At 39.7% G+C, this 24,693-nt stretch overlaps 1 protein-coding gene across 4 annotated transcripts in view; it reads left to right on the forward strand.

Annotated features, from left to right (window-relative positions):
- The window catches only part of TFDP2 (transcription factor Dp-2), a 144,512-nt gene extending 121,253 nt beyond the window's left edge, over positions 1-23,259 (forward strand). For 2 of the 4 annotated variants that reach the window (XM_019645994.1, XM_019645997.1), the window contains 7 exons: positions 1,773-1,935; positions 5,812-5,958; positions 9,599-9,667; positions 13,751-13,902; positions 18,828-18,994; positions 22,724-22,829; positions 23,048-23,259. In XM_019645994.1, coding sequence (XP_019501539.1) covers positions 1,773-1,935; positions 5,812-5,958; positions 9,599-9,667; positions 13,751-13,902; positions 18,828-18,994; positions 22,724-22,829; positions 23,048-23,231 — 988 coding nt within the window. In that variant the 3' untranslated portion in view covers positions 23,232-23,259. The remainder of the gene's footprint in view (positions 1-1,772; positions 1,936-5,811; positions 5,959-9,598; positions 9,668-13,750; positions 13,903-18,827; positions 18,995-22,723; positions 22,830-23,047) is intronic. The other 2 variants (XM_019645996.1, XM_019645995.1) reach the window with 2 other exon arrangements.
- Positions 23,260-24,693: the final 1,434 nt, after the last annotated feature.

Raw genomic sequence — 24,693 nt, forward strand, 5'->3', positions numbered from 1 at the left:
TGGCACCATCATTGTGCTCTTCCCGGGTGAGGCAGATCAGTCGCCGGCTTCTGGACAGCCGCTCACTGCGGCTGCTGGCCGCTCACGCTGACTGCTGGCTACACACGGTAGCCCATGGCAACCCACTGCCCCCCCACTGCAGCCTACACCGTCGCCAGCAACTCACAGCAGCCCAGCTCCAGGTCGAGCTGTTGTTCAGCATCTTAGCTGTAGAGGGCGCAGCATCATTGGCCCTCATGTGGGATCCGAACAGGGCCCTGCTGCTCAGAGCTGGTGCTCCCAAGCCAGCTCTTAACCAACACGCCACTCAGCCGGACCTTGATTCTTTTTTTAAGGCTGAATAGCATTCCACTGTGTATATATACCACATTTTCTTTATCCATTTATCCACCTGTGGACATTTAGGTTGTTTCCATATCTCTTGGCTGTTATGAATAATGCTGTAATAAACATGGGAGTGCAGATATCTCTTTGAGACCCTGATTTCAATCTTGGATATGCACCCAGAAGTGGGATTGCTGGATTATTTTATTTTAAATTTTTTGAGGAGCCACCATACTTTTTTCCATAGCAGCTGTACCATTTTACATTCTCACCAATAGTGTACAAGGGTGCTAATTTCTCCATATCCTCACCAACACTTAACCTTTTTTTTTGTTTTTTTAAATAATATTCATCCTAACAGTTGTGAGGTAATACCTCATTATAGCTTTGATTTGCATTTCCCTGCTGAATTAGTGATATTGAGCATCTATTCTTGTGCCTATTGGCCATTTGTATGTTTTCTTTAGAGAAATATCTATTTGTGTCCTTTGCCCATTTTTTAATTGGGTTCTTTGGGCTTTTTGTTTTGTTTTTTTGGTTTTGGTTTTGCTATTGAATTGTAGGAATTTCTTAGATATTTTGGATATTAACCCTTTATCAGATAAAATAAATGGTTTGCAAATATTTTCTCCCATTACATTTCCTTTTCATTTTGTTGATTGTTTTTACTTGACTGTGACTCTTGCCCCAGCAAGTCTTCAACCTCTAGCTTGGGCTAGATGTCCCTCTGCCCAATTCCCATGAATATTGTGAATAACTCCAACTTGGTACTTACTTATTATATTGGGATTATTTGTATTATATGTCTGTTTTGTCTCTCTCCCATCCCCCAAGACTCATACTGAGAGAAAGGATTTTGCTTCAGTTATCATTTTTATACTGCAAATCACTAATACATTTCTTGGCATACAGTTGGGACTCAAATATTAATAGAACTAAACTGAACCCCTGAAAATTTTAATGATTATCAAAGTTGAGGTCTAGGCATTAACCAAACTTAAAATAATTGAAGACTTAGATCATTATCAATACGTACTGATAACTTCTGTTTCAAAATTGAATAGATAAATTTAGGTGAAAAAGAACTGTAGTATACATAGAATACAAAAAGATAAGTATTGACCAGTATATAAACTTGACCAGGGCAGAGTTTTTGTTCTTGTCATGAATTTATTCCCAGTGTGTAGAACAGTGGCTGGCATATAAAAGTAACTGGTCAGTAAATATTTGTTGAATAAATGAATGATATGCATAAGAAAACACTGTAGCTTCATACTTAATTAGGCCTTTAAGATAAAAATTAAGTTTAAAACATTTCCTCATCTCTAATTAAAATCTACCACTTGAAGTAAAAATCACATTACTATCATTGCACAGTATTTTATAGTTTTGTAAAAGAAGTCTCTAAGTAAGTATAATAGAGAATAAACATTTTTTTTCTCTTTTAGTAAACGAAGCAAAAAAGGAGATAAAAATGGAAAAGGCTTGAGACATTTTTCAATGAAAGTGTGTGAGAAAGTTCAGCGGAAAGGTACAACATCATATAATGAAGTAGCTGATGAGCTGGTGTCAGAGTTCACCAATTCAAATAATCATTTGGCAGCTGATTCGGTAGGTAGATCATGCACTTGACATTGACTCTGATGAGTGATGCAACAGTGTACCTCTTTGGGTTTTCTGTGTTGGTGATTTAAAGACTCAGAAGCTAGGAATCCCCAACTCCTTTACTTGAGGGTTTCATAGTGTTTGTTGGGAAATTTTGTTGTTGTTTTGTTTTGTTTTGTTTTGTTTTGTTTTGTTTTGCAAAGGATTTATCATTTATTTCAACATATAGATGATCAAGTAATTTTTAAAACAATTTTCGGGTTACCGAAGGAACATACTTTTTTTAACATGCTTTTTATATGTGAATGACTTTGTATATATTTCTGAATCTTTTAGTGTTTCTTCTATATCTAAGTCAATAAGGAAATTTTATCTTGTTCTTTATTGAAACAAATAATACATGAATGTGTTTATAAAAAATTCAGTTATACCAAAAGATAAAATGTTCCTCTTCTACAACAGACCCTACCTAATTCCCCAAAGGCAATATTCACTATTATCAGATTCTTAAGTATAATTCCAGGAATTCTTTATGCATACACATAATAAATTTGATTTTCTTTTTTTAAAAAACACAAATGTGATTGTGCTTTGCATGGCTGCATTCTTAATTTTATTTTCTTTACAGTATATCGTGGACATTCTTTATTAGCACATAAAAATCATCCATGGTTTTTCAATAGAGATAAAATTACAGGGAGGGAAATGTACATGTCCTAAGTGCACAATTAAATTTTTTTTTTCCTTATTTGCTGTGGAATGGTTTACATACTACAAGATGTATTATGGCCTTTAGAGCTCCTTCTTTTGCTCGGCTGCTCCAAACTCTGGAGTGTACTTTCTCTTCTATTGTAATAATGGTCCTTGAGCCATTCTCTATTGCTCGGGCCACTTCTGCTTCTTTGAAATGTATTTTTTTCTTCTAATAAACTGTCCTTTTCTGCAACTTAAAAAAAAAAGAAAAGATGTATTTATTTCAAGTGTAAAATTTGATGGTTTTTGTTGTTGCTGTTTTAAGCTGAGCCATCCTGCCATGTGTTGGCAGCTCAGCTGCTGCTCTGCTCGGGCCAGGAATCGAACCGCTCTTAACCAACTTAGCCACTTGGCCGGCCCAAATTTGATGTTTTGACAGTTGTGTGAACCTGCGGAATCCCCGCTGTAATCAAGATACAGAACATTTTCATCTCTCCCAAAAGGCTCGTCCAGCCTTTTGTAATCCCATTTACCCCTCCTACTATCCCCAGACAACTGCTGGTTTGCTTTTTGTTGTTGTTTGTTTTACCATCTTTGTAGTTTCGATTAGTAGTGTTATGCTGGCTTTATAAACTGAATTTAGGGGCTTTCTTTTTATCTGTTTTTACTCCATTGCAGGTTTAATAGCATTGGATATCTCTTTCTGTTCCCTGAAATTTTATAGAAATCACCTGTGGTACCATCTGGGCCTAGTGATTTGGTAGAAAGTAAAGCTTAGATATCTTTCTCTCTTCCTTTTTTGGTCATTAGTCTGTTTAGAATTCCTGTTTCCCTTACAGTTAGTTTGGTATTTTATGCTTTGTCAGAAAATCCTCCATTCATCCATGTTCTCAAAATTATTTACAGTTATTTTTCTCAGAGAACCATCTCTTGGATTTGTTTGTACTGACTTCCTGTTTTGCAGTTAATTTTTGTTTTTATCCTTATTTAATATTCTGTTTCCTGAAGTTACTTTTGTTATTTTCGTACCCTGTAGACTATGATGTATATTTTATTTACTTTTATTATTTTTGTTCAGTAAGGAAAGTCCTTTATGGCTGTGATTTTTCCTGTTGTGCACTGCTTTGGGTCCCATTGATTCTGATATAATGTTATTTTTTAGATATTCTGTAACTTTGGTTTTAATTTCCAGTTTGACCTAATATAGTTCCAGGTGATAGGGATTTTTGTTTGTCATTATGAATTTTTACCTTTATTACTTATGATCAGAGATTATGAGTCAAACTTTTTTTTTTTTTGGATTGCTTTGCGATTTTTCTTCATGAGCCATTATATGGTGATTTCTTTAAAATTTCTTTTAATGTTCTCTTGGGCACTTGGAAAAAAGTAGGTGGCATTCTGATTCTGAGTGAAAGCCAGAGTTCTCAAAATGGTCTGCAAGAAGCTGTGAGACCTGGCCCGCCATGACTTCTCTGCTCTCATCTCCTGCTGTGCACTCCCTCAGTTATATGCATTTCATGAATATGCCAGATATGCTCCTAATCAGACTGCTGCACTTGCTGTTTCCTTTGCCTGGATCACTCTTGCTAGGGAGCCTTGTGGTTTCTCCCCTCCATCTAATTTTCATTCAAATGTCTCAACAATAAGGCATTTCTTCAATGCACTTTTCAACATCTAACATATATTTTTACTAAACCTTTCTACCCTAACCCCTGGATATAAACAAAAGTTAGGTTTTTTTTCCTGTCTACTCACTGCTGTTATTTTTCTGATAATTTGGAAGGTTTATAGTCTGTAGTTCTTTCACTGTTTATAACTTTAACTTCAATATTTTATTTCTTGAGTTGTCACCTGTAGACCACTATCTGTTGATTATAGAGGAAAAAAGAAATTAATATGTTATATTTACTCCCATCTCTCATCTTGCCTCTCTATCACAGGATTCAGATTGAATATATAAGTGGTGGTTGTTAAAAGAATATTATTATAGTTGTTTTTATGACTTTAAATAAATACCGTGGGTGCCAAAAAAATGTATACACATGACTTCATCTTTTGTTATCAGTATATATTGAGTATTACAATTTTAATACAGTTTTTTCTTTCTTAAAATGTGTATACATTTTTTTGACACCCTCTGTATATTGTGCCAAAAGCTCTATTATTACTTAGTTCATCTGCTTTCAATATTTTGTTTGCTTTGAATCCGTATCCCTTCCATTATCAAAGAGGAGGAAATCAGCAGGCCTCCTTTGTTACCTCCTCTTGATATTTGTTGTTACATTATCATTTCTATAGCATCAGGATTTCTAATATTTACATTCAGTTCCATAACTTACTCTCCCATTTATTTAAGTTTAGTTTTACAGTTAAATGGATTTAGTGTTCTTTGACACTCTTTTTATCATGGCATTTGATAGATTGGATTTTGTTCTTAGGAACTTCCCATCCACAATAAGACAAAGAGCTTTTTCCACAATGTAAGTTTACACTGTTTCCTTCAGTGAGAAAGTCTTGCTACAAAAAAAAAAAAGAAGAAGAAGAAGAATCAGCTGAATTAAGCTGTGTGCTTTAGTGATCGCTATGATGACATTTTGGTGCAAGTTCCCTGTTTTCATTGTAAACTAGTAATAGTTTTTGGATCAGCACTAGTCCATGAACCACATTTTGAGACGCACTGTTTACCTAGAGCTTAAAACATGCATCCTTGACTTTTCAAAGTCTAATATCCTCCCAGACAATGCAAAGCCTTAGCCCACTTTAACTCCATTACCCCTTCCTGCTATATTTATATATATATGCACTACTGTTGTCATGTATATTAGTTCTATATATATTCTAGACTCCACAAGACATTATTGTTTTATACAGTGAGTATTAATTGAGATTATTCTGCATAGTTGCCTTCCAAGCTCTCATCTTAAATCATGTTTCTTCTCCTTGAAGAAGGACATTTAGTATTTTTAAAATTTAGATCTGTTGGTAACATAATCTTTATTTTTTAGATTGTTGTATGTTTTAGATTGTTTGAAAGTATCTTTATTTCATCTTTACATTTGAAGGATAGTTTCACTGGGTATAAAATTCTTTCAGCACTTTGAAGATATAATATTATTAATTAAATATTTTAGTATCTTGTGAATATATCTTAACTCTTAAAATTTACCACTTAATAAAAATATTTTGTAGCAGGCTTATGACCAGAAGAACATTAGGCGAAGAGTTTATGATGCTTTAAATGTGCTAATGGCAATGAACATAATTTCAAAGGAAAAAAAAGAAATCAAGTGGATTGGCCTGCCTACCAATTCTGCTCAGGAATGTCAGAACCTGGAGGTAAGTGAGGAAAATGTGTTCATAGATAGGAGTTTGCTTTATTTTACATCAGAGGCATTTTAATTTAGAAATATAGTCACATAATATTAAAATATTCCTAATTCTTCATGTATGCTATGCCATTTGTTTTTAAGACTCTTCTATGTAGAATTTTAGAGCTGGAAGGAACATTAGAGAGGTAATAGCCTCACTAATGTCCTGATGAAAGTGAGGAACATAGAAATTAAATGACGTGAATTTTACTGTTTCTTAGAGAAGATCTTTATCCTAATTTAATTCTGAGCACTCTAAGGATAAAGTTTTAGTGATTAATGTAATAGAAATAATATATTATTTGATGTGATGCTTGCTGTGTGGACCCCAAAAAAATGATCTTGTGTTTAAACTTTTACCTTTGACTCTAGAATCAGTGGGAACAGGGTACTATTTCATTTGTATCTTTATCAGAATGGATAGAATGTTCAACGTTATATGAATTGGGGGATGATGTGTGCAAAAATATTTTTTTTATTCTGTTAACTTTAATCATTATAGAAAATCTTTCCTAAATAAACATGTGCCCTGACATACTGTTTCCAAGTTGGTTTGACGCAATTTTACTGTGATGGCCATAAAAGAAATAAACTGAGATTAAATATAGTTTATGGAAATAAATATGGTTGATTTCATGTTTTTCTCAGTCACTTTCTACCCCCAGGAAATCAAAAAATATTTAGTCTCATTATACTTGTGGATGGAGGGAGGAACCAGACATTCATCAGAAGTTACAGAATAATGTTATTCATATGCTGCGTTGGAAATGTCCTCTTTTTCACCTTCTGATAGTGAAATTTGAGGATCATTTTAATTACCAGTAATATTAGGTTGATAACAAAGACTCAGTAAGCAAAAATCTATTAGCATCTATTATGCGCTTAACCAAAGATTATACAAGACAAAATAAAATCTCTGACCCCAAGGAGCTCTCATTCTAATTAAGGAGAGGAGAAATGTAAAAGGAGTTACCAAAAATGTGATTACTACTATGAAAAAAGTATGTAGAGATTATCTGGGAAAGGAGGGCTTTACCAAGAAAAAGCCATCTGTGAGCTCAGTCTTGAGGGAGGGGAGGACTCAAGTTTGCCAAGTGGTTTAGGGTTAGGGAGGGCCTTCCAGTCAGAGGCCCTTTATCAGCTGAGTCAGGCATTAGAAAGCACCCCACAGCTGGGCGTGGCCAGACCACTGCAAGGAGTGAGGAGATAGACTTCTGTGTGCTGTGCAGTGGGGGCCTGGTCCTATAAACAAGGGGAAAGCTGTTGAAGAATTATAAATGGGAGTGCTGATAGGCTGTGTCCTGCATGGTCACACTCTACTAGTGGATTGGAAGTTGAACTGACAGGAGGATGAGGAGGAAAATTGAGGGGATGGACGGGAGATGGCCTCAGTTAAAGCAGTGGCCGTGTGGTTGGGTGTGGAGCATGAGGGGCAGGTAGGGGTCTGGCCTGTCACAGCTTCAGATGCAGGGTGCAACTCCCACCACACCTTTGCAAATATAGAAGGCCACATGGATTTTGCAGTCAGTCTTAAGTAATTTAGGGTTCAAGTGTAGTGGTTAGAGGAACAATGAGAGGAAACTCCTGGTGTAGACTAGAGCAGATGGGAAGCAAATAAAAAATACTCTGGGAGTAACAAGAAAAATGTCTTATTTGATGTCACTGACTTTTGCCCAAAGACACAGTGAGGAGTTCATTTACAAGGAAATTCAGGCCCTAATTCCGGTTTTCTAGGTAGTTGTAAGAGTGAGGAAAATAATAGTTGTTCAAAGCTGGGAAATTTGTCCCATAAGCATGTTTCTTACTACAGATAGAAATTGTATATTGCATATGTAAGGTGGCTGTATTAGCAGCCATACCCATTTACAAGTCAGCTAAAATATACCAATTTTACCTCAAAAATAAAATAAAGAAGAAAAGGAAGAAAGGGAAAGAGAAATGTGGCATGGTTTAATTTCTCTTATCACGGAAATGATGTTTACACATGTGACACAGGCAGTGATACAAGGTAGTGTAGGATTAGAGGTTAATTTCCATATGATCAGGGCCATTACAAGGTCCTACGCACCACCTGGAAGGGGAGCGCACCACCTGGAAGGGGAGCGTTAGTACTGACTGGGCTACTGGGAAAGGTTTTGCTGATGGGGACCAGCTCTTCCTGGGGCGTGGGGGAGGGTTGACATTGCTGCAGAATGACGAAGAGGAAGGACTGAGGTCATAGTCTTAGCAGGATGTACTGGGAGTAGTGGAAGGCAAGGTTTTAGGCGTGCGGAGGAGACTGTCTGGTGAGGCTGTGTAGGTGAGTTGAATTTTTCACCTGTCCAACTGGTAATTATCTTTTTTCAATCATATCTAGTAATTGGTGATAGTTTAAGATTGTTACTAGTGAGAGCAAATTGGTAAAACTTTTTTTTTTAAGATTTTTTTTTTTTTTAAGATTTTTATTGGGGAATTGGGGGGATGGGAACAGCACTGGGGAATTGGGGGGATGGGAACAGCACTGGGGAATTGGGGGAAGGGGAACAGACAAGTTGCTGTCGTTTTGTTCTTCAGTCTAGTTGTGGAGAACGTTGCTTCACTCCAAGTTGGCCCAAGTTGGCCCAAGTTGGCACCATCATTGCGCTCTTCCCGGGCGAGGCCGATCAGTCGCCAGCTTCTGGACGGCCGCTCACGCTGGCTGCTGGCTACATACGGTAGCCCATGGCAACCCACTGCCATAGGGGCTGCAGCCTACGCCGTCGCCAGGGACTCAGGGCAGCCCAGCTCCAGGTTGAGCTGTTGTTCAGCATCTTAGCTGTAGAGGGCAGTGTCACTGGCCCTCATATGTGGGATCCGAACCGGGGTCCTCTGGCGTCCCAAGCCAGTTCTTAAGGATTGCGCCACTCGGCCGGCCCAGGTAAAACTTTTTTGAGAGGACTTTGTCTGAGAAGCCCCAAATCCTGTTTGTATTCTTTGACCTAGCAATCAGCCATATGGTTCTAACAGGAAAAAGAAAAGCAAATAAATTGAATGAATGAATGAAATTTAAAGTAAAAAGTCAGTTAAACTGAGATCTTACTTCATTTTGGAGGGCTGTGGGGAGAGGGGGTTGGTTAATATAGCAAAGTAATAATCGGGTCTCTGGAACCAGATGGCTTAGGTTCTTGCCACACACTAGCTGTGTGACCTTGGGTTGTTACTTAACCACTCTATGCCTCCATTTCCTTATATGCAAAATGGATAAGTACTTACCTCATACATAGGGCTTTGTGAAGATGGATTAAGATAATGGGTGTAAAGTACTGAGTTGAGAGTAAGTGTTCACTAAGTTTTAGCTATTGCTCTGTTAGAACCTGAGTAATAAATAGCACTGAGTACTACATACCAAGTACTCATTAAGCAGATGGATTTCATTACTGACAACAGTTACCGCAGTTCTGCTGTCTTGCCTGCTGCTTACCACAACCTGCCGCCTGAAGAGGTGCGATTTGCCTTTATTGATGTTGGGAGTTAAAATGGGTTGCGTTTCTCTAAAGAGAACTCTTGATATCTCAGAATTGGGACCTGAAAGTGAGTAGTATTTTATGCTCTTCATCTGTTCATGTTATTTTGTAACCTATGTTTTAAAGATAGAGAAGCAGAGGCGGATAGAACGGATAAAGCAGAAGCGGGCCCAGCTGCAAGAACTGCTCCTGCAGGTAAAGATGCTGGAATGTTTTCATTACCTCCCCTACCTGTATTCTGCTTCTCTGATTACTTGCTTTTCGAGTTAGCTTTTTCTGCTTTGGGTGCCTTTGCGTAGTGTCTGGTGAGACCACAGTAGGGCAGCCGAGCACACAGCCGAGCCCATTGCCATCCACGTGATCTGCCTGTAAGATGGTTCCATCTCTCACCATCATCAGGGCCCCACAGCGGCTCATCTGCCCTGTGTGTGTCTTGTATTGGGCAACAGTGTGCTTTTGGCACTTAGCCTTACTCTGAACAGAAATGATTAGAAGTCTATTTTAGCTCTAGTTTGGAATATCAAGAAGTAAGGCTAGTTACATTTTAGGCACATTAAATAAAATAATCAAATCCTATAATTCTTACCTATAAATAACAGAATAACATGAAATGATTCAATAAGCTTTGTAGAAATAGCAGACCTTAAAATGCATTTCTATTTAAAAGAAAATTAAATTTTACAGTGTAAAATTTGTTTATATTTGTACTTTTTTCAATAATGGCCTAGAATTTGGATGATTTTTAATAATATAATAGAGCCTTTGTATAAAATTATGTAAGGTAAAATCACAGGGTAGGTGTACCTTTCTTTTTCTACTTTTGGTAGTTGTAGTTGGTGTAAAAATTCACTTTGAGCCGAACAGTAGGGCCGTTTTCAATCCAATCAAAAAACTTTGTAAAATGAGCCAGAAAGTTTCTATGCTTTTGCTTTTTTATCAGTAAGTTGTCTTTATTTGAAAAGCTTTCAGCCAATCATAAAATCAGCTTTGATTTGAACAACTATAGGTCATTTAATTTTTGGTATAATCCACTTTTCAGAAATAAAGATAGCAGTAAGTTACCAAATATTGTGGCAGGTTTTTAAAAATACTCACTTTGTCTAATGGACAGAATATAGAATGTGTTAAGCATTCTTAAATATTCCAGATGTTTGTTTTTCACTTTCTAGTTTATATTTGTTTTCTGTTTTTCTTTCACATTCATGTATAAATCAGAGAGGCAAAAGACCGTTTAGCCTTTCCAGAGCTTTGTGTCTGATCTGAGAAGGAAGTAGGGCCTGGGCACAGGGCTGGCTGGCAGCAGGTTAGATTCAGAGACTTTCCAAACTTAGGAAGGCCCAGAGATGGTGTTCCATCCTGATTAGGCCCTTTCTTTTTCTTTCTGCCTCCGTCTCTCCCTCTTTCCCTCCCTCCCTCCGTCCCTCTTTATTCTTCCTTTCTTTCCTTCCTCTCTTCCTTCCTTTCTTTTCTGTGTTCTGTGTCTGCTTTTCACAGTGAACCCTATGAGACCTACCTGAGGAGCTACCGCTGGAGGAGGCATTTTGTGTATTTTTCACAAGATTTCCAAATAAGGTTTTGTTTGAAGAGAGTGTTCTGCAGCTTTAAAAGGGCCTTAAAAGCTGACAGTTTATCCTCACAGCTCCTCCCTGTAGAATCCTGCCTTCTTGTAGACCTGGCCTGCCAGGCACTGGCCTCGAATTCCTACACTGTCACCTTCTACCCCTAGCTGCCTCTCCCTTGTCCCTGTCCTTGCACAGTTAGCTGCAGTATTTCCCTGTCGACTCATGGTCCCGAAATCCTATGCTGGGCCTTCCTCAGATTTCCTCAGAAGTGTCATGGAACATTCTGGAGCTTGATTTTTGGTATATGTTATTTAAAAAATCTGTTTCTCAGGATGCCTGTAATTATCTGTTTATCAAAAAGAATGGTACGGGACAAGATGGTCCATATATGTATATATGAGAGACTTTCTCATCTTTGGGTGGCCAGCACAAAGAATTAAGTTGAATATTTTTGCCCCCTGTTTATCTTTGTATGATTAACATTGTTCTTTGTAACACTTTTTTCTAAGTCCTAGATTTCTTTTCCTCTCAAACCAAATATCAATAGATTTCAAGCTGGGGCAACCTAGCTATCAACATTTATAAAAGCAGGTCTCTACATATTGAAATGAAACCCAAAGTATAATTGAAAACAAATACTTCTGCTCCTCTGGTAGACATAGCTTATTTCCTCCTAATGTTTCATTTTTCTTTCTTTCATCAAATAACAAAAAGTTGTCATAGAAAGTAAATTAAACAAGTTTTCCCTGAACACTAATAATTTGCCATGACTGAGCTAGCTTAATGTTTTTAACGGTAATATCACAACTCACTGACATCACATGGCACAAGTAAGTTTTACTTACAGGCCACCACCTCGCTTTTATCCTTGATACTGTAGAAGAGTAATGGTGTGAGCACATAACTCTAGATAATCCAAGTATCCTGCTTGTATCTATATAACTGTCCCTTCAGCCCTTGAACCTTTTCCAGAGCTGCAAATGCCTAGGAAAATGGATGCCTGAACGCACCAAAAGCTGTTCAGCCTCTAAAATAGATATCAGGGAGCCTGGAAAGAACAAAAGGCTGAAGGTAATCAATCAAAGGGCACCAAGTAAGGAAATCAGTCCAAAACAAATAGGAGATGATTTTTCTTTTTACTATCAAAATAATAAAATATGTTTTTATTGCTCTCTTCCCCTGAAAAATCTTTGATGCTATTAAATCATACGCAGTACTGAGCAGTGAATCATAAACATAAAAGAACCCTGGCTTGTCACTGTTTATATTCCCCACTCTACCAAGGCCCTCTCATGGCACGAGGGCCACAAGACTAGTCCAAGGATGGGAGAGTCTCTGAAGATGCTTTTTCTAGTAGAAGGGAAGAGAGGCTGGGCAGAAGTATTGAAACATCTAAGCCTTTTTCTCAGCTTTATGGTTCCAGCATATTTTCCCTCCATATTAAATGAATTAAGGAATAAATATATATAAAGTAACCTAGTGCTTTAGCCCAGAAGATAATGAAGAAGTATGACTTAAATAATGTTTGATAATGGGTATTGATAGTGATTGTTTTCTGATAGTGATTTTTTTGGCTCACTGTTAGGGATAGAATAAATTGGTGCATTTTATGCATTTTTGTGCATTCTAAAAGTCAATATTCACTTTCCAGGGAGATAGCACCTAGCTATTTTAAGATAATAATCTTAATCAGACTTTAGTAAAGACCAAGAACCTAGAATAAAGAATCCTAGGATAAGATTACTGAAACACAGAAAATAACTTAAATTCATCACTACTGGGGGAGAAGAGATGGAACCAGCTGATGAAGGGGGATGAACGGCTCTGACGTTAGAAGCTTTTGAAAACCAGGATCTGTTTCGTGAGCAAATGAAACACTTGAACTGTGTCAAGGTCTTTGTAGGGATGGAATTCTATGATACGTTTGCTTTATTAAAAAGGGGGGATCACTTTCTTTGACTTTTAAGTAATGTTTATAACTCAAGGTAGCAGCAAGATTCAGGGTAAATATTCAGGCCTTGATATATCTTTAGCAGCGCTAAGCCTCAGTTTCCTCATCTGAAAGATGTCAGGTGGGGAGAGGGTTGGGCCAGATTCCAAGCTGTGCCCTAAGGACGCTTAGAAATTGTGTGGAGGAACCTAAGGGGGTGAGTAGGGGCAGGGCTGACAAGGCTCAGGACAGCTCACCCCACTGCGGCCCACCAGAGCGACACTGCTTTCGTCTGTGTTATGTAGTGGGTGTCCCATACGGTTTCATTTGGAGGAAGGGTTCTGTGGCTTTATAAGGTTTGGATATCATCGGGCTAGGCAGTCTAAAAGATGTATTTAACCCTAAACTCTTGGGAGCCTGTGTTAGATAAATGGAAAACAGAAGTTCACATGGTGTCACGTTCACTGTATCACTCACTCTAAGGAGAGTCGCAGGAGCCACTGGGCTTTCTCTCAAAATTAGAAGATCCTATTTCTATGGATGATGGAAACCATGATTCCCATTATTACATAAGGATGATGTTAGACACCATTTAAATGTACATTTTCCCCTCGAAATATGTTTATTCTAATCTTTTTTCTTACATCTTTAATTCACTGATAGGTGGAAGGCCTCTTTAAACTCTCTAATTTTAAACTATATTTTAAATGTACTTATCTTTATTCATTTAATTCCAACTCACTTATCCACATTAAATGAGCATATTCTTTTTATTGATCATTACAGCAAATCGCTTTCAAAAACCTGGTACAGAGAAACCGGCAAAATGAACAGCAGAACCAGGGCCCTCCAGCTCTGAACTCCACCATTCAGCTGCCATTTATAATCATCAATACAAGCAGGAAAACAGTCATAGACTGCAGCATCTCCAGTGACAAGTGAGTGCAGAACCAGGGGAAGATTGCAGGTCAACCTTCTGTTTTGCAAAATGAAGAAGGGTGAACTCCATTATATGACTCCCCAAAGGCTGACTTCCTTGGGGCATGTGAAACACCTCTTAGATGTGGAATGCTGTCCTGTGCTAGTGTGTGCTCCATCACCCCCTTTCTGTCCCCCAGTCTCGTGCCTGGCACTGTGCTGCCTGCTACCTGCAGAGTGGTGCTTGGACCCAAGCCAGGTTGTGCACGTATTGGATGTGCATGTGGTATAACTAAGTGGCAGGTAACTGCAGTAAGGGTGACCATCAGTGAGGGTCTGGCACAAGATAGGTTCGCGGTGATTCACTATCATAGTTTATTGTGGAAATATTTTGTTTTTTAAAGATTTTGTTGGGGAATCGGGGAAGGGGAACAGACAAGTTGCTGTCCTCTTGTTCTTCAGTCTAGTTGTGAAGGACATCACTTCACTGGCTCATGTTGGTATTATCATTGCACTCTTCCCAGGTGAGGCAGATTGGTCGCCGGCCACTGGACGGCCGCTCACAGCGGCTCATGGCAGCTCATGCCGGCTGCCAGCCACTCACGGTAGCTTACTGCAACTCAGGGTAGCTTACAGCAGCCCCCTGCAGCCTCACTGCAGCCGTCGCCGGCGACTCACGGCAACCCAGCTCCAAGTTGAACTGTTGTTCACCATCTTAGCTGTAGAGGGCGCAGTGTCACTTGCCCTCATGGGGTCTGAACCGCCAGTCCTGCTGCTCAGCTCACAATCCCAAGCCAACTCCTAACCAACGTGCCACTCGGCTGGCCCATTGTGGAACTATTTTAGATCAACCTGTAGCATTAAGGCAATTAATTAATTGTTTTGCTATATCATATTGAGCATGCTTCTGCTTATTAATGGATGAATAGACAGAAAATGCTAGATGCTTTCTCTGCTTTCTTTTTTTCTTATTTTTCTTATAACTAGAATTTTTTACCTTTTGACCACCTTCACCCATTCCCTTCCCCCACCCACTCTGGCAACCACCAATCTGTTCTCTGTATCTATGAGTTCAGTATTTTTTAGATTCCATATACAAATGAAATCATACAGTATTTGTCTTTCTCTGACTTATTTCACTTGGCATAATGCCCTCAAGGTCCATCCATGTTGCAAATGGCAGAGTTTCCTTTTTTTTAATGGCTGAATATTTCATGGTGCGTGTGTGTGTGTATGTGTCTGTGTGTATACCACATTTTCTTTAGCCATTCCTCCACTGATGGACACTTAGGTTATTTCCATGCCTTGGCTATTGTAAATAATGCTGCAGTGAACATAGGGGTACACATATCTTTTCAAGACAGTAATTTTGTTTCCTTTGCATATGTTCCCAGAAGTGGAATTGCTGGATAATATGGTAGTCCTGTTTTCAACTTTTTTGAGGAACCTCCATGCTGTTTTCTATAGTAATTAAGATTAATGGTAGTATTCATCATAGCAAGTGAGAAGTAGCAGTTTTCAATACAGAATGAATGTGTAATTTATCTTACCCTTCATGAAAATAGTTTATATCAGTGGTCTTCAGACTGTAGCCAGTATCATGAGATAGTTAAAGAAATAGAGTGCCGGGCCGGCTGAGTGGCGCGTTGGTTAAGAGTTGACTTGGGATGCCAGCTCTGAGCAGCAGGGCCCTGGTTCCGATCCCACATGAGGGCCAGTGACACTGCCCTCTACAGCTAAGATGGTGAATAACAGCTCAACCTGGAGTTGGGCTGCCGAGTCCCCGGCAACAGCGTAGGCTGCAGCCCCTGCTGCAGTGGGTTGCCATGGGCTACCATGTGTGGCTGACAGCCAGCGAGAGCAGCCAGCAGCTGGCATGAGCCGCCATAAGCGGCCGTCCAGTGGCTGGCACTGGTTCTGGGGGTTTTGGTGATTTTTACCAGAAGAGCGCAATGATCACAATACCAACATGAGCCAGTGAAGTCACATCCTCCACAACCAGACTGAAGAACAAAAGGACAGCAACCTGGGGACCGGCTGAGTGGCTCAGTTGGTTAAGAGCTCACTCAAGAGTGTGAGCTGTGAGCAGCAGCTGTTCGAGTCCCAGCCCGAGCTGAGCTGCCGCTGAGCTGCCAACAGGTGGCAGGATAGCTCAGCTAAAAAAAAAAAATGACAGCAACCTGTCTGTTCCCCTTCCCCCGATTCCCCAACACTGTTCTCCCCCAATTCCCCAATAAAATCTTTAAAAAAAAAAAAAAGAAAGAAATAGAGTGCCGAGTGAGACACACAAGTGTGGATTATGGCTCCCCCATTTAAGAGCGCCAAAGCTGTTTTCTGAAGAACAAATGGGGGTGATACCAGGGCCTCTGTCACTTTCTAGCCTTGTGAGCATTAAATGAGATAATGCCTATAAAGGGTTAGAGTCGAAGCAAGCACTTTATAAATGTTAAACGCTGTTACAAAGGATCAGCATATAATTTATCATCCAAATTGGGACACACTTGAAAGCAAAAGAGGGCTCAATAATTAGGTAAGTACGAGGCATAGCCCAGGACTGTCCTAAGAGATCAGCACTTTTGGTCTCCTTAAAGTTACAGCATTGCCCTTGGCCTTCACCTTCCCGTTTTTCCCAGTCTTTTCTCTGACAATGTTGCTTCCCCTATCTGTCTTGATTGCATACAGATATTCTGGGTCACTTAAATAAGAAAGCACCGAAAAAGAAAAACAGTGAACAGGGATTTCAGAAGTAGTTGATAATTTCTACTGTGGACACAGTTAGAAATAGGAGAGTCTGTGCAGGCTGTGAAGTGAGAAGATTGTTTTTCAGCCTTTCCTCTAGCTACATACTTTCTTAACCTCTCAGATCTCATTCCTTCCTCCATAAAAATAAGAATTACAGTATTTAAGTTGCTGTTTTATAGAAGTTATAGCTATATTCATAAAGGACCAGTCCAGTAGTCAGTAAACAGTAGATGTCTGTGTTGTTATTCACGCACTTGCAAATTCTTGACCAAAACCTATGTCTAAAAAAACTAATGTATATAAAACTGAGAATTCTAGAGAGAGGTTAACATTTTCTAGGAAAAAAAGAAAACCCTGTTAGAATTCTGTTTTGTTGTTGGAAAAGCCATGATGTATATTTTCTGTTTTTCATTGCAAAAATGCGTCATGACTTTTCCAACAATCCAATAGTTACTCTCGTTAGTTAGTCTCTTGTTTGGGGCGGGGTTGGGGGGGTGGATTATTAAATTCTCTTCTTTGGTCTAAAAGGAGTAGCAGGGAATGTGGGAGTCGTTGGCCTAAGGGTTTTATGGATTCTTTTCACCCCAAGCTGGGGCCTAGTACAGTTTGCATCCTTGGGTGGTTACTGACTCATGTTCTTCCCTGGCCCTCCCCTGCGTAGAGGGATGGAGGCTCTAAGAAGCTTGTAGAAGCTTGTTATTCAAGGTAGGTCCTAAAGCCTTTCAGTTACTTTAGTGATGCAATCTTTTCCCGTTAATGAGCCAGGAGGCTTTCCCGCTGGGAGGATTAAGTTTACAAAACCATCTGCTTTTAATCTGTCAGAAATCATCTCTGCGACAGGCACCCGCCTCCCACTTTTTGTATGGGTTTTTTTTCTGGAAATTTGTTAATGTATTTTAATTCAAAGTCATATACTTTAAATTATCTGAATACAGCATTTTGCTTTAAATTGTGATTTTTGCCCTGATCTAAGATCTAGCATAAAAAATTTTATCCTCACATGATTTTCATAGAACTTCATGACAGTGGAAACCCACCATCGTCCCAGAACATTCACCTGCACCCTGTAGATCTGAGACCTGTGGGTGCCCCAGGGCCTAGCCTGTGAGTCAGAGGACTATTTCTTTCTACTTTCACCTCTTGATTGAAAGCTTGTGCTAGGCAGCTGGGCATCCTGATGTGGTATTTTTCAAGAACATTTGGAAATGTGTTATATATTATATGTGACACTTGTTTCTTAAGACATTACTTCTTAGGCCCTCAAGACAGGGCTTGGGGATTGGTTAGTTTGTGAAATAGCCTTCCGTTCATTGCTTATCTAAAGTATGCTATAGCTAACACTGACTCATGAAAGTGAAATAAGCACCCAACATGTTTTTACCTCATAGTAGGATTATATTAAACTGGAAGACTTTCTTAATATTTTGTATTTTGTGACAAATCTGTAAACAACTTAGAAAGATATTGGGTTTAGACTAGAATTTTTATCTCCCGTTTGCAATAGCTTAATGAGGGCTAAAGTTTATGGACTTCTTTTGTCTATCACAGGATAATTGTTTTAATTGGGAAAGTGGTGTATTTGAGATGTCATTACCCTGAACACAGCAGAATGACTCTTACTGCTCTAAACAGTAACAGTTTCTAATACTGTAGCTGAACTCAGGTCCTCGTTCTTTTTTTTTTTTTTTTTTTAAGATTTTATTGGGGAATTGGGGGAAGGGGAACAGACAAGCTGCTATCCTTTTGTTCTTCAGTCTAGTTGTGGAGGACGTCGCTTCACTGGCCCATGTTGGTATTATCATTGCGCTCTTCCTGGCTGAGGCAGATCAGTCACCAGCCATTGGACAGCCAGCTCGCAGCGGCTCACGGCAGCTCACACTGCCTGCCAGCCACTCACATAGCTTATGGCAACCCACTGCAGCCCCACTGCAGCCTACACCATCGCTGGCGACTCACGGCAGCCCCGCTCCAGGTCGAGCTGTTGTTCACCATCTTAGCTGTAGAGGGCGCAGCATCACTGGCCCATGTGGGGTCTGAACCGGCGGCTCTGCTGCTCAGAGCTCACGCTCCCAAGCTAACTCCTAGCCAACAAGCCACTCAGCCAGCCCAGGTCCTCATTCTTGTATGTGAATATAGAGTACAAACTGTTCAGACCTCCCCAGCACCATGGAAAACCCTAAAGTAACTTTGTTTCCTGATGCAGGTTTGAATATCTTTTTAATTTTGACAACACCTTCGAGATCCATGATGACATCGAAGTACTGAAGCGGATGGGAATGTCCTTTGGCCTGGAGTCAGGCAAATGCTCCTTGGAGGATCTGAAACTTGCTAAATCACTGGTGCCAAAGGCTTTAGAAGGTTATATCACAGGTATGTTGACTAATGCTTTCACATGTTGCAGCTGATAAATAGCAAACCCTAACTTGTGGAAAACCTTTCTCCCTTTCTTATGGAAAATTAGTTCAGGTCCAGCGGATGCCTGCCCTCAATTCTGTGCCCTTCCCTACTTTAAATGTAACCACTCTCTTGAGTTTCTTGTTTACCTACCATCACTCGCTTTTATTTAGAGATACAAACACAAACATTGTAAACTGGAAACAATGTATTATTTAGTTTTGCTACCTTCACCTTCATTATAAATGGAAACGCAGTGATGTGTTTTGGTGATTTGGTTTTGTTCCACAAAGCATCACATTCTTACATTTGCCCACATGATTTAATAGAGCTGTAATTCATGCATTTTTACTGCTGTATAGAATTCCATTATGTGAACATATCGCAATTTATTTGTTCATTTTACTAATGTAAACCTTTAGTTTTGTTTCCAATTTTTTGATATTTAAAAAAACAGTGCTACTTTGAACACTGCTGTAATTGTATCCTAGTGACCATTTTGCTTCTACCAAGTTACACTCTCACCTGCAGATTCTATTTTCCCAATCAGGTAGATGTGAAATGGTGTCGTTGTAAGTTTTCTAAATTGAGATTTAACTCATATATCATAAAATACACAATTTTAAAGTGTACAGTTCAGTGGTTTTTAGTATAGTCACAAGGTTGTGCAGTCATCACCACTAATTCTAAAACATATTTTTATCCCAAAAAGAAATCTCATACACATTAGCAATCATTCCTTACCCCCACCCCCACCCCATTCCTCCCAGCTCCTGGCAACCACGAATCTATTTTGGGTCACTATGGATTTATTCATTCTGGACACTTCATAAAATGAAATCCTACAATATGTGGCCTTTGTGACTGACTTCTTTTACATAGAATAATGTTTTCAAGGTTCATCCATTGCTGTAACATGTCAGTACTTCATCCCTTTCTATTGCCATTGTATGGATACACCACATTTTGTTTAAGCAATCATTAGTTGGAGGACATTTGGATTGTTTCCACTTTTAGGCTATTATGATGCTACTTATAAACATTCTTGTACAGGTTTTTGTGTGAACTGTATTTACAGTTCTGTTGGGTGTATACCCAACAGTAAAATTGCTGGGTCATATATATGGTAACTAATAATTTGAGCAACTGCCAAATTATTTTCCAAAGCAGTTGTACCATTTTATAATCCTACCAGCAATATATGAGGGTTCCAATTTCCCAACATTGTTATTGTCCATCTTTTTTATTATTGCCATCCTAGTGGATGTGAGGTGATATTTCACTGTGGTTTTGATTTGCATTTCCCTAATGACTAATGATGTTGAGTATTTTTTCATGTGCTTATTGGCCATTTGTATATTTTCCTTGGAGAAATAGCTATTCAGATCCTTTGCCCATTTTAAAATTGGGTTCCTTATCTTTTTATTATGAATTAAAAGTGTATATCAAATATACTTAAAAACAGAAGCACATGTTTTGCATGTTCTGTAATTCAGATTTTTTTTTCACTTATTCAGAAACCTTCTTTATGATTGTCCTATTTCCTAAGACTGGTATATTCTGCACATATAATTTAGATGTATGAACAATACTTCTGCCTTTGCTTTTGGCAATTTCCTTCATTGTAAGTATTATAAGTATTACCACCTAGAATTTCACATCACTTTTTACAAGCATTTTAATATTAGTTCTAAGGTATATTAAATATAAGCAAAGAAGTAGTTTTTAATTTGCTTTATGGTTTCAGCCCTTTGGTCACAACACAAACATCTGTTGATTTGAGATTTGGTGTCTCCTGGATTTCGTTCTTAAATTGGCACCATCCACCTCCAGCAAATGTGACCCCATCTTCTTACCCGTCCGCCAGTCTTGGGATTTCCCTCCACACACCTGCCTCGTTCTCCCCACTCTTCCCCAGAGCAGGACCTGCTGTGTTAGGAGCAGCCCATTCCTACTGGCAGTCCAGCAGGGTCTAAATAAAGGGCTTACTCAGTAAATCACCAGGACCTTATTTTAGCTGATTCTCATTGTCAAAGCTAAGGGCGATTAGGCAGGCTCTGTGGTTTTATCTCTTCATGACCTCATTCGCAGGCGTGGGTACAAACTCTGGTTAGTTTTAAAGAAGAAACGTGTGCCTTTCGTGTGTGAAGGGACAGAGGGCCTCTTGAGGAAGATTGTGAGAACCATTGTGTGGTTCCTATGATAATGTGAAAGAACCGTAGGCTTGTCAGAGCCATTGTAAAAAGAAGATTTAATGTGTTATGCTCACAAACAAGTAAATAGCTGTGCTCTGACAGAAAGTTTCCATATAGCTAATTAATATTCAGCACAGGATTCTGGCTTTAATTTTATCCGTACAGAGTTGTTATTTAATGTATTTAAAGTCTGCTATTCTTCTTAGAATTGAAGGTCTTTTTTTTTTTTTTTTACAGCTGCCTTAGTTAGCCTGTGACGAAAAAGGTTCACAAGGCCATTCTAAAATCAATGTAGTCATTGAGTTAACTTTTTTCCCAACATAGGAAGCCCCTCACATGGTCAGGCAGTGCCTGGATAGCAGAGTTTCCATTGCCCATACACATAGTTTTATTTTTTTGCACAGTAATTATGAAATTATTTTGATTAAATATAATAAAAGCTCATTTTGGCAAATTACATTTTCTGAATGTACATTCAATCTTATAATGTATCTCAAAGAATTTCTTAATAAGAATGTATTTCTAGGGACCGGCCGAGTGGCTCAGTTGGTTAAGAGCTCGCTCAAGACTGCGAGCTCTGAGCAACAGTGGTTCAAGTCCCGGCCTGAGCTGAGCTGCCAATAGGTGGCAGGATGGCTCAGCTAAAAAAAAAAATGTATTTCTATATATATCAACTATTTTGTAAACTCACTGTTGAAAGAGACTGTACATTTAGATTTTATATGTCCCAGTCACTGCCTTCTTTGAGCTAACATTCTAGATAAGGAGACAAGTATTAAACAAGTAAAATTACAATAAGTTGATCAGTGTTGTGATGGGAGAAATATGATGTATGCATAGAAAATAAGATTGAAAGGATATGCCCAAAATATTTCATGCAGATGGAAACAGTAATGTGTATCTCACTGTCATTAAAAACATGACTGCATATGACCTTTTTAAATAAGGGCTAGTTTGAGTTACAAGCAAAGGATACCAGGGAAAAGAATAGATCTTTGATGACTAATAGCACTGAGTTCATCAGGGGCATTTGGAGGCTTTGGCAAAAATGTGTCGGTCCTTCTTACCTACGATACTTCTGATTTGACTTTCTCATTACCCACTCCTGGGTTTGGCTGTTACACCGCAGCCTGAAGTTGAGTCTTTTGTGATGAGGACAGCAGGTGTGCAGGGCGGTGCAGCAATCACTGCTCAGTGAGCTGCTCTCTCGAGGTCTTATTGGAAAAAAAAAAAAAAGAATTGAGTCTGTCGTTGGTTTTAATTTGAATTATTTCTCGCTGTAGTCTGCCTCCCTGTATTTCTTTTCTTTTCTTTTTTTTTCCTGCTCTTATGCTCTAAAGATCTTTTTTCCAAGCTGAAGAAACCTGGGCTTTTCCTAGGGCAGGAGACTCGTCTGGCTGTAATTTAGAGTAGGCGTATGTTCTTACTTGTCTGCCTTCCTCACACCGTAACAACAGCAGCCACAGACCTTGCAGAGCCTACATCTTCTGCTTTTGTTTTTTTCCTGTAGATATCTCCACAGGACCTTCTTGGTTAAACCAGGGACTACTTTTGAACTCTACCCAATCAGTTTCAAATTTAGACCTGACCACTGGTGCCACCTTGTCCCAGTCAAGGTACGTATTTTGTCAGGGTTAGAAAGGGCAAACCATGGAGCCCGAGCCCTGGCCCGCTCTGGAGGGGAGAGCCAGCGTGTCACTGCCGGCACAGGTCCTGAGCAGATTGTGGCAGAGCTCGCCAGTGGCACCTCCTTTCCCAAGTTTTCACCCCTGTTTGACAAAGCCTAAAACATACGCCACATTAATGAGCCTGTGTGTTTTTAATTGTTTGCTAGTGTAAACCAGGGGTTATGCCTGGATGCTGAAGTGGCCTTAGCAACTGGGCAGCTCCTTGCCCCAAACAGTCACCAGTCCAGCAGTGCGGCCTCTCACTGCTCCGAGTCCCGAGGCGAGACCCCCTGTTCGTTCAACGACGAAGACGAGGAAGATGACGAGGAGGACTCCTCCTCCCCAGAATAAAGACAGGACAAAAACCCACGTTTTAATATTTGATGCTCATGTGTGTTTGTAGTGTGAGCTCTTGTTTTTGAAATGATTGCTTCAGCCCTTGCCTCTGCGTGTTCAGTGAAAACTAAGGAAACACAGTAAGCAAACGACAGGAAGGCCGACATGAGTGAGATGAAAGCTAACGTAGCATGAATGCAAACTGAACCGCAGAGCAGTAGATCACATCTCAGACAAAAGTGTGCTTTCCGAGGGGATAGAAAGGGGTAGTCCCAGAACAATTGGCAGCATGAATGAACCTCATTTATTTTCCGTGAGGTGGGTGAGGTCTTTGTGTCCCCCCACCCCCACGTGACCATCCTTTGAATTCATATTGCTCCAGTGAACAGTCCCTGATGCTCTTGTTTCTCACGTTTCTCTCCTGGGCCCAGGCTGCCTTTTACAGGCATGAGGGAACTTGAAGAGTTCCCTGGGCCAGGGGTGAGCTGTACAGTGAGGGATATAGACGGTAGCCCTTGTGGCCTATGGAGCACAGACTGAACTGCTGAACTAGTCGAAAGTCTAGTTGAGGTGCTTTACGCATCCGCTGCCTTAGATGGCTTCTAGAAAGGAGCAAGCACGAATTCTTAAGTACTTATGTAACATTTAGAATAATTTATAGTACCACTGAAATGACCATCACTAGCCAACGCGTTGGTGCATAGTTGTTTAGGGCTACTTCTGGAAGCCAACATAGAATAGCATTTCCACGTGCATTAACTACCTTGCCAGCACTGCCTTTCGCCAGCATTCTCAATCTGGAGTCTTGCAGAGGAGGAACTCGTGTCTGTAGTTTTAATCAAAGCTATGCATTTCATACAGCGTTTTCATTTAAAACAAAGAAACAAATTCCTATGACCGAATTGCTCGCTTACGGTTCCCTGCAGTAATTGTATGATTTCACCCCAGTGTGCAGTTGATGAAAAGGAACCGAATGTCATTACTTTCAAAAGATAAGTCTATTTCCAGAATATGAGCAGCAATGTGTTCCTGTACCTGTCACCTTTTGTACATTTTCATGAATCAGAATGACCTTATTGGGTTTATTCCTGGGTAAATTGCATTTCGAACTAACCTGAAACAGCGTTTCACAGAAACAACGGAAAAAATGTTGAACACTCCAGGGGTTGGGCTATAGTAGTGCAGTCCCCAGTGTGTTTCATAGCCGGAAAGGCTGCCAGGAATGCAGCAGTGTGCTCACAGTCACTGCTCCTCTGAACAGAGCAGCGTGGAGGCACCTGCCACCGCAGCCAAACCCTGACCTAATGTCACATGAAGGCCTTGAAAAGGAACAGATGATAACGGAAAATTCACTCTAAATCTTTGTCTTGCCTCATTTGCATTTGGCCCTAGATCATGCACCTAGCATCTATGGGCCCAGCACTGAGCTCGGCCCAAGTCGGTCCTTTTCTGAATCCTACGGGGCAGGTGTAGATGC

Source organism: Hipposideros armiger, unplaced genomic scaffold, assembly GCF_001890085.2.
Source record: "Hipposideros armiger isolate ML-2016 unplaced genomic scaffold, ASM189008v1 scaffold_96, whole genome shotgun sequence".
Classification (NCBI taxonomy): domain Eukaryota; kingdom Metazoa; phylum Chordata; class Mammalia; order Chiroptera; family Hipposideridae; genus Hipposideros; species Hipposideros armiger.